The sequence below is a fragment of the Nematolebias whitei genome, chromosome 13 (assembly GCF_014905685.2).
Source record: "Nematolebias whitei isolate Nwh7 chromosome 13, NemWhi1, whole genome shotgun sequence".
NCBI lineage: Eukaryota > Metazoa > Chordata > Actinopteri > Cyprinodontiformes > Rivulidae > Nematolebias > Nematolebias whitei.
The window spans coordinates 5,160,345-5,174,554 of record NC_056510.1 but is presented as its reverse complement, the minus strand read 5'-3'; the positions used below and the strand labels follow the sequence as shown (position 1 = coordinate 5,174,554).

General features: G+C 45.2%; 2 protein-coding genes across 2 annotated transcripts in view; both read right to left on the bottom strand.

The window, feature by feature from the left end:
• Positions 1-6,444, bottom strand: part of si:dkey-230p4.1 (trichohyalin) — a 15,090-nt gene extending 8,646 nt beyond the window's left edge. Inside the window, 15 exon segments of the mRNA XM_037687161.1 lie at positions 1,590-1,736; positions 1,826-1,903; positions 1,990-2,068; positions 2,146-2,295; positions 2,651-2,799; positions 3,203-3,338; positions 3,423-3,554; positions 3,631-3,951; positions 4,033-4,139; positions 4,206-4,371; positions 4,443-4,513; positions 4,581-4,658; positions 5,241-5,378; positions 5,444-5,582; positions 6,388-6,444. Of these exon segments, the coding sequence (XP_037543089.1) occupies positions 1,590-1,736; positions 1,826-1,903; positions 1,990-2,068; positions 2,146-2,295; positions 2,651-2,799; positions 3,203-3,338; positions 3,423-3,554; positions 3,631-3,951; positions 4,033-4,139; positions 4,206-4,371; positions 4,443-4,513; positions 4,581-4,658; positions 5,241-5,378; positions 5,444-5,581 (1,890 nt within the window). The 5' untranslated portion in view covers position 5,582; positions 6,388-6,444.
• A 1,119-nt stretch (positions 6,445-7,563) lies between these two features.
• The window catches only part of LOC119419487 (thrombospondin-type laminin G domain and EAR repeat-containing protein-like), a 13,783-nt gene continuing 7,136 nt past the window's right edge, over positions 7,564-14,210 (bottom strand). The window contains exons 7-15 of the mRNA XM_037686820.1: positions 13,565-13,696; positions 13,324-13,441; positions 13,130-13,244; positions 11,577-11,757; positions 10,551-10,609; positions 10,110-10,286; positions 8,184-8,362; positions 7,812-7,913; positions 7,564-7,717 (exon numbers count right to left, since the gene is read on the bottom strand). Of these exons, the coding sequence (XP_037542748.1) occupies positions 7,564-7,717; positions 7,812-7,913; positions 8,184-8,362; positions 10,110-10,286; positions 10,551-10,609; positions 11,577-11,757; positions 13,130-13,244; positions 13,324-13,441; positions 13,565-13,696 (1,217 nt within the window). The remainder of the gene's footprint in view (positions 7,718-7,811; positions 7,914-8,183; positions 8,363-10,109; positions 10,287-10,550; positions 10,610-11,576; positions 11,758-13,129; positions 13,245-13,323; positions 13,442-13,564; positions 13,697-14,210) is intronic.

Below are 14,210 nucleotides of genomic sequence, written 5' to 3'. Positions count from 1 at the left end.
CAGTGAAATCAGTGATGTTACAGTGACATCACAGTGATGTTACAGTGGCATCACAGTGATGTTACAGTGACATCAGTGATGTTACAGTGAAGTCACAGTGATGTTTCAGTGAAGTCACAGAGATAATACAGTGACATCAAAGTGAAGTCACAGTGATGATACAGTGACATCAAAATGAAATCACAGTGATAATACAGTGACATCAAAGTGAAGTTACAGTAATGTTTCAGTGAAGTCACAGTGATGTTACAGTGAAGTCACAGAATATTAAAGTGACATCACAGTGATGTCATACTGATATTACAGTGAGGTCACAGTCATGTTACAGTGAAGACAAAGTGAAGTCACAGTGATTTACAGTGAAGTCACAGTGATGTTACAGAGAAGTTACGGTGATATTACAGTGACAGCAAAGTGATGTTACAGTTAAGTCGCAGTGATGTTACAGTGAGTGACAGTGACTTACAGTGAAGTCACTGCAATGTTACAGTGAAATCAGGGATGTTACAGTGACATCACAGTGATGTTACAGTGACATCACAGTGAAGTCACAGTGATGTTACAGTGAAGTCACAGTGATTTTACAGTGACATAATAGTGATGTCACAGTGATGTTACATTGAAATCACGGCATTATTACAGTGATGTCACAGTGATGTTACAGTGATTTTACAGTGATTTACAGTGAACTCAGTGATATCGTGACATCACAGTTAAGTCACAGTGATATTACTTCACAGGGATATCGTGACAGCACAGTGAAGTCACAGTGATATTACTTCACAGGGATATCGTGACAGCACAGTGAAGTCACAGTGATATTACAGTGAGGTCACAGTCATGATACAGTGAAGTCACAGTGCTTTGCAGTGAAGTCACAATGATGTCACAGTCATGTTTCAGTGAAGTCACAGTGATAATACAGTGACATCAAAGTGAAGTCACAGCAATGTTTCAGTGAAGTCACAGTGACTTAACAGTGAGGTCACATTCATGTTATAGTGAAGACAAAGTGAAGTCATGGCAATATTATAGTGATGTCACAGTGATACTACTGTGATGTTACAGTGATATTACAGTGATTTACAGTGAAGTCACAGTGCTATTGTGACATAACAGTCAAGTCAGTGATATTACGTCACAGTGATATCGTGAAATCACAGTGAAGTCACAGAGATATTACAGTGAGGTCACTTTCATGTTATAGTGAAGACAAGTGAAGTCACAGTGATATTACAGTGAGGTCACAGTGATTTATAGTGACATCAGTGACGTCACAGTGAAGTCACTGTAATATCACAGTGAAGTCACTGTGAAGTCACTGTGATATTACAGTGAAGTCACAGTGATATTACTATAATGTTACAGTGATATTACAGTGATTTACAGTGAAGTCATAGTGATATTGTGACATGACAGTGATGTCACAGTGAGGTCAGTGATGTTACAGTGAAGTCACAGTGAAGTCACAGTGATGTTACATTGAAGTCACAGTTACAGTGATGTCACAGTGATGTTACATTGAAGTCACAGAAGTAACAATGAGATCACAGTGAGCTGCTCAAGTGCCTCTGAGCAGGAGCTTTAACCTGCAGCATCTGTTTGTTCAGTTCTCTTTTGTCTGAGACCAGAGATGAGTTCAGAGAGGACATCTTCTCCAGAGCTTCTCGCGTGTCCTCCACCTCCCGCTTTAGCACCAACTCAGAGGAGGAAAGACGCAGGACGCTGTCTCGAGTCTGAGAAGAAGACGTCAGGAGGAGACACCGAGTTAAAGGTACAGCAGCGAGGAGCAGCAGAGAAGTTTGATCTTCAGGAACGTTCAAACCTTTTGCAGAGCGTCTCTGACATCAGCAGCCTCTTCCTCTGCTCTCTGCCTGTCCAGCTGCTCCCTCTGCAGCGCCCCCTGCAGGAGGACACAGAAACCCTTCGAGACTCTGAAGACTACGGTGGGCCGGAGAGTTCAGAACACATCTGCAGCTCAGTTTTTACCTTCAGACTGTGGATCTCCATTCGTTGAAGAGTTTCTCTTTCTGACAGCTGTACATTCTCCAGAAGCTCTGCCTCCACCCTGAAACAAACCCAGGACTGCTCAGGAGACATTTGCACAAGAGAACCTTTCAGTAGAATCCTTCAGTAGAACTTTACCGTCTGTGTGTTTGTATCTCCAGCTGTCGGTTCCTCTCCTCCAGTCTGTCTCTGTCTCTCTTCAGTCTATCGTTCTCTCTCTGCACGTCCTCCTCGCTCCTCTGCACCTCCTCCACCTGCAGGCTCAAGGACTTCGTTGCCTCCTTCTCCCTGTCACACAGACACACCTCTAGGGTCAGATATTGTTGTGTTCTCCCTCTGAAAGCACAGATACTATTGTCCGTTGTTCCAGAGGTTCTCCTGCTTCCTCCCTTCTTATCTCTGGAACATCTGCACTCAAACTTTCACACATCTCCTTTAGAAAACCAGTCAGAACCAGAACCAGAAGCTGTATCTTCATAAAGAAGCCAGCACTGAAAGTGTTAACTGTAGATTATTCTGTAGTTCTGTAGAGAACTTCCCGAGTTCATTAATCTGGTAACATCAGGAGGAACTGTGACCCACATCACAGCGCTGATGATGTCACCGATTGTATTGTGTCATAGTGGGCGGAGTGTGTGTTCACCTGCAGACTGTGGTCAGCATGTGTGTCAGCTCCTGCTGTGTGTGTTGAGCGTGCACGTGCAGCTGCTGGTTATCGTCCTCCAGCTGTTTCAGTCGGAGCTGCAGAGTCTTGTTCTCCTCACTGACCTGTCGCAGACTTAACTCCACCCCCTGACACACACACACGCACACATAGAGGGCTGTCAGTGACCATTGATCTTCTGTTGATGAACTTGAACAGTTCAGATTTCTGTGTTTATCTCTTGGTCAGATTATTGAGCTCAGAAAGGCAATACAAAATTTTAAAAACTGATCAGTGACTTCAGAGCACGAAAACTGAAGAGTTGACAACAGTACAGTGACATGAGCTCTGTTTAATCAGGTCAAAATAATGTAGAGCTGCTCAAAGATGGAACAAAGTTCAGTTATTTTGATCGATACTGTAACGGTGATGAAATACCAGGATTCAGTGGGTTTAAAAAATGTATTTTTTGTACTTAAAATATTAAATTTATGTACATCCTTTCCTTTTGAACTTTAATGAACTAAAACTTTCCATTTTCAGTCCACAGACCTGCAGCTTCTCGTGTCTCCACTGCAGAACGCTCTCAGTCTGAGAAAGGACGGACAGCAAGGACGACAGGTCCAGGCTGAGGACGTCATCCAAGGAGACGCTCTGAATCTCTTTGCTGCTGGTGGCAGTCAGGACTCTGGACTGAACACAAAACACAACACAGCTCACTGAGGTACCACTGTTGGACAGCATCAAAGAGCAGTTGTGGGCAGAGGAGAACCTCACCAGTCTGATGACCGCCTGAGCCACAGACTGCAACCTCCTCTCTGACTCCATCAGCCTGTCCACCTCCTCCTTTGAGTTCTCCTTCTGTCTATCCATAGCCTGCAGGGAATTTGTCAGCTCCTCAATCCTTACAGAGAGGAGGTGAAGGGGGTGAAGATCTGAACCTCCTGCAGAACCTCATAAACCACATAATGAACATTTACCTCTGCTGCAGCTGAAACACTTCAGCCTCGTGGAGCTTCAGCTCCACCATCTCCTCCTCCTGCTCCTTGTCCACTTTGTCCTCCTCCTTCAGCTCATCTATGGAGAAGGTTCCCTGGGTGGAGGAGGAGAGCAGCTGATGTGGAGACGAGTCTGGAGGAGGGAGAACTAGTGTGGAGGAGAGAGGAGGAACGGCTGGGAGGTGAAGAAGGTCAGCGGAGAAGGAGGTTTTGTTGTGAGGAGAACCGAGTCTCAGGGAGGAGCAGCTGGAGAGGAGTTCAGAGGAGAGTCTGGAGAACTGTGCTCTGAGGTTCCACAGATCCCTGTAGGAACAGAACCATGAGTCTGATCAGAACCTTTAGTCTGTAGGTAGGAGCGGTTCCTGACCAGCTGACTGGACTCACCTGTCAGCAGCTGTCTTCACCGTGTGACAGTGACGCCTCAGATCCACCACAGACCTCCACACTGACAGCAGCTGGGCCTGCTGCTGGGCCGCCTGGCCCCACCGGCACTAAACACACAAACAAACAAATAAACACACAAACACACAAAAAACAAACCAAACAAAATGATGCACCTCCTTCTCTCTCTGCCAGTCAGCCTCAGTCTGCTCCACCTCCTCCACGGCTCTCGTCCAATCAGCTGTCAGCTTCTGCAGGTCTTCTCTTAGCGCCTGCTTGGTCTGCTCTGATTGGCTGAGCTGATCCCGGAGGAGAGAGTTGGTTTCTGCAAGACTGACAGACCTGAGAACACACAATGTTAAACTTTGACCCCCACTTTGACCCCCCCCACCCACAGACACACACACACACACCTCTGCTGCTCCTCCTCCAGCCTGATGAGGGCACTCTCCAGAGAGTCACTGTGTTCATCTCTGATCCTCAGCTGTAACACAAATAACAGCTGCACGTCTACTGATGTGGTTCTGCTGTAGCTTTGCTGTGGTTCTGACCTCAGTGTTGAGCAGTTTTGTGTGTTCTTCTTGCAGCTGAAGATCCAAACGCTGACATCGATCTCTGTACTCGATCACCTGAAACAAACAAAAAAATCCTCTGTTTATTTCTTATTCAGACTTTATTTATACAAGTTAGTCTCACGAAGACTCGTTTACAAGAGAGACCTGTTCCAGACAGAACATATAAAGCACAGACAACAATAACAATAAGCTACAGTAAAAATGCAATTAAAAGTTGTGTTATAAAACAATAAATCAGAGTGCTGTAAAACAAGGTAAAATACTAAAATCAAGAACATATTTGTGTTGATGTTTCTATTGGCATTATCAAATGTTTAAAGTCCCCTAAAGAAATTAAGGTGCACAGCTTCAGTTCCTGTTGCAAGTTGTTCCAGGTTACAGGAGTAGGAAAAGGCCTTTTGCCAAGTTCAGTCCGCACTGAGGGAACGCTGCAGGTAATAATGTCTTGAGTGTGCACGCTGGAACTGCACTGACGATGTGAGATGTGGGAGGAGATATAAGGAGGTAGCAGACCAAGGAGTGATAGATTTATTATCGAACTTACAGAGTGCAGGATTCAGAGGCTCCGCCCCCTGCAGTACATTGCAGGATTCAGAGGCTCTGCTAATTTAAGGTTAGGCCTCCCAGTGACCTCACCTTGTTCTGCAAGCGGTGTACAAGTAACGCCTGTCGAGCCTCCCGCTCCCGGCCCTCCCTCAGCTTCCTCCTCCACTTCCTCTGCTCCTCCTCCTCACGCATGGAGGCGTTGAGTGAAGGAAATAGCTCCTGACGCAGCTGCAGAGAGAACAGGTGTGATTATTAGTTTTCACCTAGTGATCACATGATCTTCTCCTCCTCACCCTGTCAGTCAAGGCTCTGCTCCTAGAGTCCAGCTCTTCCCTCTCTGCTCGACTCTCCGCCAGCTCCTGCTGCAGATGACACACTTCCTGTTCAAGCTCCACCTTCTGCTGCTGCCAGTCAATCATCTCAGACTCCATCCTGTCAGGAAAACGACAGAATCAGACTTTATCCTTTTATTTGTTTACATCCATCCATCAATCATCTTTACCCATTTCTTCATTTTGGGGTTGTGGGGGTCATAGGCACCCATGTCCAGCTATCACTATGCAAGAGGCGGGGGACATCCTGGACATGTCTCCAGTCCATCACAGGGACACATAGAGACAAACAACCATTCACTCTTTCACCTAGGGACAATTTAGAGTCACCAATCAGCCTAACATGCATGTTTTGGGTCTGTGGGAGGAAACTGGAGTACCTGGAGTGAACGTGCAAACTCCACCCAGAAAGACCACCAGCTGGGATTTGAACCAGTGACCTTCTCGCTGAGAGGCAGCAGCTCTACCAACTGAACCACCGTGCCTAAATATTTATATGTTCAGATTAATTTTAATTTTGTTAAAACAGACAAAAACAAAACCAGTAACTGACAATTGTACAGCAGTAAAGTTACACACAGAATAAAATTGAAGTCATTTTTTTTTCCAGGTTTTTCTTTATAAATTTTGTTTTATTTATCTTCCTTTCGTCACAGCTACAAACATGAACAGTTTAATAAATTAGCTTCTTGTTCAGTTTGTTCTTCAGTTTCTTCTTTACATCAGTAATTTTCCTTTTTTTAAATAATCTTGTCTGTCGGCTCCACTGGTCATAATCGGCTTAATCCGACAGCTCAGCAGTTGACACAACTCTCAGAACCTAATCGACCCGAACACCCGTTCACAGCCTGGAGAACCCGAACCGACTCTGCAGCTAGCATGATGCTAACACAGGGAGAACAAACCTTCTTGTTTCCGTTGTGGACTCACAGACCGGTAACGGAACAACTTCCGCTCCGGTTCTCTCCGGTAACGGGATGAAGTCGCCGTTACTCAATTCATAGCTTTCAAACTAGGAGCCTCACCTTCCACCCGGACAGACACCGAACCAAAAAAAAAAAAACTACCGTTTCCAGAGCGCTACCTGCCGGAAGAAAAATCTCACTACAGGAGCACGAGCGCCCCCTATCGGTAGAAATGGCTCAGTGCAGTCGAAGGAGCGCCCCCTGTCGGTAGAAATGGCTCAGTGCAGGGGAAGGAGCGCCCCCTGTCGGTAGAAATGGCTCAGTGCGGGGGAAGGAGCGCCCCCTGTCGGTAGAAATGGCTCAGTGCAGGCGAAGGAGCGCCCCCTGTCGGTAGAAATGGCTCAGTGCAGGTGAAGGAGCGCCCCCTGTCGGTAGAAATGGCTCAGTGCAGCCATAAATAAAAGTTTAATTGTCATTAACATGTAGGAAACAATTATTGTTTTTGTCATGAAAACCATGTACTAATAATAATGAGGAATCATTTTAATAATGGACTCGATCAAAAGCAAATATTGATTTATTTATTATCTTGCATTTGTGTTCATAAAAACATCAAAACTTCCACTAGTTCAAATTAAATTGAAGAAACAATGAACTTGTTCATTTGAGCTGAAAAAAATGTACGAATAAATACATCAAAAATACTTTTTGCATTTAAGGATAAACTTCAAAACAATACAAAATACAAAGTATTTAAAATATTGTTGCTTTAAAAACAACAAATAAACTGTACAAAACTATATTAATAAACATTTATATCAAACTCGGAAGTCTTAAAATATTATATAAAATAAATTAACTCGTGGAGCTTCATGACCTGAGGAATAAACATTTTATATTTTATTTAAAACTTGTTTTTTGTTGTTTTTCTTGGATGAGCAGCAGACCTGACCTCAGCTCAGTCTCCTGTCCAATGTGTGCACTGACAGAACCACAGCTGGACTCCTGTCAGAACCTATCCTGGCCCGGTTTAACAAAGTGCTTTGTGTTTAGATGAAGGTTCTTCTGATAGATGGAGGAGGAACCGGAGCTGCTCTGACTGCGGAAGCTCCGCCTGTGATGTCATCAGTCCAGTAGATTCTGGTACCCGTCTGGTTCAGCTGCAGATGGACCCCTTCAGTAGGTTCTGAGTCTGAAGACCTTGCTGAGCCTGGAGGTGGCACTGGAGTAGACGAGGAAGGAACCTTCATCGGTTCTGAAGTGTTCCCAGTCCCTGCAGCCAAACGTGGGCAGGCTGTGGACCGGGACGAAGCCCTCGTAGCCCTGCCACCTGAAAACAAACAAACAAACAAACAAACAAACAAACACACAGTTTGGTCACATGGACTCAGATACACCTGCTCAGGTACGGGGGGAGGACACACCTGTAGACGACGCTGTTCAGGGAGTACGAGCGGCCATCGTGAGAATTCGCCACGACCAAAAACTTCTCATCTCCAACTGTGAAGAACTCCCAGTCCACGGCACTGACAACAACAACAACAACAACAACAACAACAGTAAACAATAACAATAAACAGACATGATGTTAAAGAATATTTAAAACCTTCAATCTAAAACCTGATGAGTCGGCTGGATCAGCAGGACCCTCTCAGACCTTCAGGTCTGGTTCAGGTCTGAGGCAGAAAACTGAAACTGATAAAGCTAAAGTCCAAGTGAGAGCCTGGACCTTCAGGATCAGACCTCACGTCTCACAGAACCTTTCCTGACAGGAGCTCTGGACCAGGTGAGCTCACCTGTGCGTTAGGATGTCCTGGAAGGGGATGAAGGTCCGGGTGAGCGTGTTCAGCTCGTACACCGTGGAGTTGATGTTGTAGAGACTCGGGCCGTGGCTGGACAGCTGCTGACTGTTGGCCACGGCCAGGAAGAACCTGCCGTCGATCTGAAACGCCTCCCAGTCCGTCGCTCCGACCGTCTGTGGAGACAAGAACCAGCAGAACAACTGGACTGAGACGAAGAAAGGTTCTGATGGTCTTAGGCTGCGGGACATAAGTTGCTTCCTTCCAGACGCAGTGACAGCTGACGGCTCAGAGTTCTTTCGTTTTTGTGTTTCTGGTCCTCCTCTGAAAACAGGAAGTTTCTTCAGAGAGAAGGAGGTGGAGGTTTGAGGAACCTGTGGCCAGGTGCTGATCTGCAGCTCCGTCTGCTGTTTCAAGGTCCCTAAAGAGGTTCAAGCTCAGTATGTTTGAATGAAACAAAGTCTTTAAGTCTTTAAAGTCTGGGTGCCCAGACTTTTTCATCATGGAGCTCCTTTTAAAATGACCAGGTCAAAGTGATCTACCTGCTGTAAGGCCCCGTTTACACAGAACAATCTCTGGAAACGTTTGGGGTTTTTTCAACGTTTATTGCGGTGTAATTAAAAAAGAAGAGCGGGATTACATGAAAATGCTGTAGTTTCCATGTCAGTCGGGTTGCCAGATAAGAAATGATGAACGACTGTGGCTTTTAAACGACAGTATTTTGATCTAAACTGTCAGATGTGCTGAGTAAAGATATTCTAATATGAGGTGTGTGTTGTGTTTGTTGAACATGTGCACGGCAGATTTCATAGATGATGACAGGCTGCCATGAGATCTACCCATAATACCTTTGTGATTGACTTATTGGACACCCCTGAACTGGACATGTGGGTCAGTCTCCGTTGATGGTTCTGAAGTGGACTGAAGGAGGTCCTTGTGATGCCGGGACAGTTTCAGCAGCTTTTCAGACTGAAGCTGGAAAGTCCCTCACTCGTTCACTCAGTCATTACTCTCTGCTTTCATGTGTCCTCTTTATTACAGGCTGAGAACCTGCGGTTGCTGCAGGTCACATGACTTCATCAGTCATTACCTTGACCTGACAGAACCAGAACATCCTGTAAACTCCATCAGTTTGTCTTGTTTTCCTGCGGCTGAAGGTTCTGAACGTCACAGGTCTAAAAAAAAAAAAAAAAAAAATTGATAAAAATCCAAATCCTGCTCTTTTTTACTTCTGTAAAAATCTGAACTGACAAAACGACGACTTCTTCGTGTGAATAAAAAGAGTTTGTTTGTAAAAACGTTTGAAAGTTTAGACATCTCAATGTTACGGTGACATCACCAGAACCTCCAGGGTCCTCCATGTTAGCCAAAGCTGTTCAAGTTCTGAAAACAGAGTTCAGTCCAACTTCCTGTGACCCATTGAAACTCTGAATAATGGTTCTGCTGGGAAGTCTGAGCTGAAGAGCCAAACGGGACTGGTTCTGATGGAGATGCATGTTTGATGGGTTCTTTCTTTGTTTTTCCAGAACCACCAGAACGATGGATGAATAAGGAGTTCACTGCAATTGGATCAGCACCTCTATAACGTTGGGACTGGACAAGTCTGAGTCCGGTCCAAAGATTCAGGTCTGTCCCTACGGATGAGTGGACCGGTCCAGTAGAAGAACCGGTTCTGTCCTTACAGCTGCTGTGTTCCCAGGAGGGACAAGCATGAGGTTCTGTCCTGTCGTATTAACGACCCGGTTAGGAGTTAATAATCTGATTATTGATTATTAATCGGGTGATTGTAGTGCAGCTGACTGAACAAACGAGTCAGGCAGGGTATAACTTCACCACCAGAAGGTGCCAAAGTTCAAGACCCCAGAACGTCCAGATGTTGACCTCCAGACCAGAACCCGACCCACAAAGACAAGAGACACTGACCGTGATGTTCTGGAAGGTCCGGAAGCGTCCATCCAGCCACACGTAGACGGTGGAGCTGACGGTGGTGGTCTGACCGTCGAAGGTGTTGGCCACCACCAGGAAGTGGTACGGTCCCACGGTGAAGAACTCCCAGTCGTACGCTCCAGATGTGGACAGAGTCTGGTTCACCTCAAAGAGCTGGGACAGAGTGAGACGGGTTTAACAGAACCAACCCTGAGAGGACAGAACACAAGAAGAAACAGGACAGGACGGATGAAGACAAGGACAGACAGAGACATGAGAGGCGGAAGAAACACAAGAGTTCAAAGGAGAAGAGGACAAAAGACAAACTTTAAGGACAGGAAAGACCAGCTTTAAACACGAGGACAGGAAGGGACAGAGCTGATGTAAAGAAGAGAAGACGTGTTTCAGGGTGAGGACAGGGCATTGATTGGACGTTACCTTTGTTTCTGGGTTCCACCTGTAGATCACACTGTGGACGTTGTGCTTGGAGTCCCTGGCTGAGGACACACAGGGACACATTTACACATGAGACTACACCCTGGTGGATGCTTGCAGCTCAAAAGCCACGCCCCTTTAGGGACCACCTAAAACACTTTTCCTCTTCTCGTCTTTTATGTGTTCGTTTATCTGATCAGTGATGTGCTGGAACACTTTTCTCTGGAGTCGATTCAACACGCCGGAGTTTGGTTCTTTCAAACTTTGGTTTTAAAGAATCTCAGAGCAGGACATGTCTCCATACCTTCAGAGAACATGTCAACACCCTGAACTCACTCTGTCTCTGGACTTCTGGGCCTTCAATCAGCTACTCAGCTGCTATATAAATACACTAAATTGAACTGAATTGGGCCGGTTCCTCCAAGACCAAAACCTTGAACTCACTCTGACTCTGGACTGATTGTACCAGAACAGAAACCCAGAATCCCCTCTGGATTGGTTCTACAGGGTCTCTAGTCTTTAAACTGGTTTAAATGACCTGTGGGTCCTCATGTTTCTGCTGACTGTATAGATGATGTGATCTACACGAAGCAGTCCACGTGTCCCGGGTTCTGACCCCAGCCCACCTGCATCCGGTCCTCTGGGATCATAAACAGTCTGGTTGGATCAGTGAGTGTTTTTATCTCCAGAGGAAACGTGTCGGCGTGCAGGTGGAGGTGTGTTTGAAGCAGCTGTCTCAGGTTTTATCAGCTGGAAACCACACTTCTCCAACATCAAACAGTTGGTTTGAAAGCTCCTAACCACCAGAAAGATCTTCATCTCCTCCTTCCTGGGAGGAGGTGACGGACCTGACCACACCACAGCTGCTCATTTCACTCGTCTGATTACAGAGAAACATGTTGCAGAAGAAGAAACATGAAGACTGGAGCTCAGGAGGCTCTGAGGTCTGTCTCAGGGTTCAGGTCTTCAGAATACTGCTAGAACCATCAGAGACCAAACCGAGCCTCCAGTGATCAACTGCCTGCTCACCTCGCCTGTGATTGGCCACCACCAGGAAGCTGTGGTTGTGGATCTGAAAGGCCTCCCAGTCCTGAGCGGCGTGAGTCTCCAGAGTCTGGTACCGAAGGAACTGCCGCCGCCGCCGGTTCCACCGATAAATGACCGACAGCTCCGTCTCCGCGCTCCTGGTGTCAGCGACCACCAGGAAGTTCTGAAGAAAAGGAACACAACGAGCTGTTTCAGAACCAGTGAATCTCTGAGCTCTCCTGGCTCGGACTCGGGTTCTAAAGAACCAAACTGTTCTGAACTTCAGCAGGCCTCTGGATCATTTTAAACATCAGAACGGTTCATCTTCTGAAGACCTGCAGAACTTTGGGACCTGAGTCACAAAGACCAAACAGAACCAATACTAGACTGGTTCTGACCCCTCTGAGTCTTTCAACTCCATCCTCAGAACCCCCAAAACACAGGGTTACAAGATGTAGAGGTCAGAGGTCACATAAATACAGGTCACATGACCACATTTATCTGTCAAAGCAGTTCAATTCAGTTCAATTGAGTTTATTTATAAAGCTCCAAGTCACGACAGAAGTCGTCTCAGGGACTGAACAGAAACATTTATATTAAAAATAATAATTAACTTTATTTATCTGAGGAGCAGATCTTCCTCCCATTCTACTCTTGGAAACTCTAGGAACCACAAGTAAACCTGCAGTCTGAGAGCAAAGAGCTCTGTTAAGAAAATATGGAACAATAAGATCTGTAATATAAGATGGAGCTAGGTTGTTGAGAGCTTTGTAGGTTAGAAGTAAGATTTTAAATTCTATTCTGGATTTGACAGGGAGCCAATGGAGAGAAGCTAAAACTGGAGAGATATGATCTCTCCCAGTAACTCCAGTTAAGAGAGCATTTTGGATCAATTGAAGACATTTTAAATAAGTATTTGGACACCCAGATAATAAACCATTGGCAATAATCCAGTCTAGATGCGACAAATGCATGAACCAGATTTCTGCATCATTTTTAGATGTTTCTAATTTTAGTGATATTATGCAGGTGGAAGAAGGTGGTTCTCGGTTGGTGGTTTTTAATGTGGGGGTTAAAAGACATGTCCTGATCAAAAATTACACCAAGGTTTTTAATTAGAACTGGAGGCCAGATTAATGTGATCTAGAGTTTGTGAAAGATTGCAAAATTCCTTCCTAAGATGCTCAGGTCCAAAAAACAAAACCTTAGTCTTGTCTGTGTTCAAAAGCAGAAAATTAAGGGTCATCCATGTTTTTATGATTTTAAGACATGCTTGTAGTCTAAGTAACTGATTGGATTCATTGAATTTCATGGACAAATATAACTGTGTATCATCAGTATAACAATTAAAATTTATCTCATGCTGTTTAATAATATCACCTAATGGAAACATATATAAAGTAAAGAGTATTGGTCCAAGCACTGAACCGTGAGGAACTCCTTGAATAACTTTGGTTTAAGAAGAAGATTCATTATTTATATTTACAAACTGGAATCTATCAGATAAATATGATTTGGGTTCTGACAGAACTCATATTTGGGTTCTGGACTCTCACCTTGTCATTGATCGTGAAGTGTTTCCAGGCCCGGGCCTCCTGAGTGCTGATGTTTTGGTACAGCTGGAAGGACCCGTTTCTCCATCGGTAGATACCCGAGCCGGATCGAGAATCCCTGCCAGGGAAGACAAGATTGTTACCATGAAGACATGGACCTTCAGGTCCACAGAACCTGCTTCACAGGTGTTTCGTACCTGTTTGCTGCAGCCATGAACAGGCCTTCAAACGGGATGGAGAAGATCTCCACGTCAAAGGTTTCCGAGCGCGTGTACAGGTCCTGGTAGTCCTCCACGTAGTCCAGACGCTCCTTATCTGCAAAGGAGATGGATTCAGGTGCTTTAGTTGTTCATCAGAACTTCTCTGAGCTTCAGGGTCAGTATGGACCAAAACCCTGACCCGAATTACATCAGGTCCATCCGCAGTCCTCAGACTCACTCTGCAGCAACATCCTCCATGTCAGACCGTCACAGATAAACAGAGCTTTCCTCAGAGAGTCCAACCACAGTTGACCCAGTTCTGGTTCTGAACACGGAGGATGATCCCCCACTGTGACTCTGGCTTCAGCTTCTGAAACAATAAAAACAACAGCTGAAATATTTTTTATCATGCAGGATAGAACCTGATGGGACACGTCAGGACTTCTGGTTCTATGTTCCTGGTGAAATCCTGATCAGTTCTCACATGAACAAGAAAACTTCCATAAAAACCAGATCCAGGTTCAGTTTTTACCACTTTGTAAAGTTTCTGTTCCACCAGCACTTGAAGACACTCAGAAGACGTGGAAAGACAGAGCTCCTCAGAACTTCTTTGGTCCTCAGACTGAACTGAGTTTTAGTCCAATTATCGTCATCACTCGTTGACCAACTGTACCAACCAGAAATCCTCCGGTTTTATCAGTTTTAGCCTGAAATACCAAATGATTTTAAATAAAAAGAAGATGATGGAAAAAAAAAACCATGGAATATTGTGTCTTTAAAATGATCAGACATGAAGAAGGTCAAAGAAAATAAAATCATTGGTCCAGGTCTCCTCTGGTTTGTGGTTTCTAGAGATCTCCTCTGGTCTGTGATTGCTGGAGTTC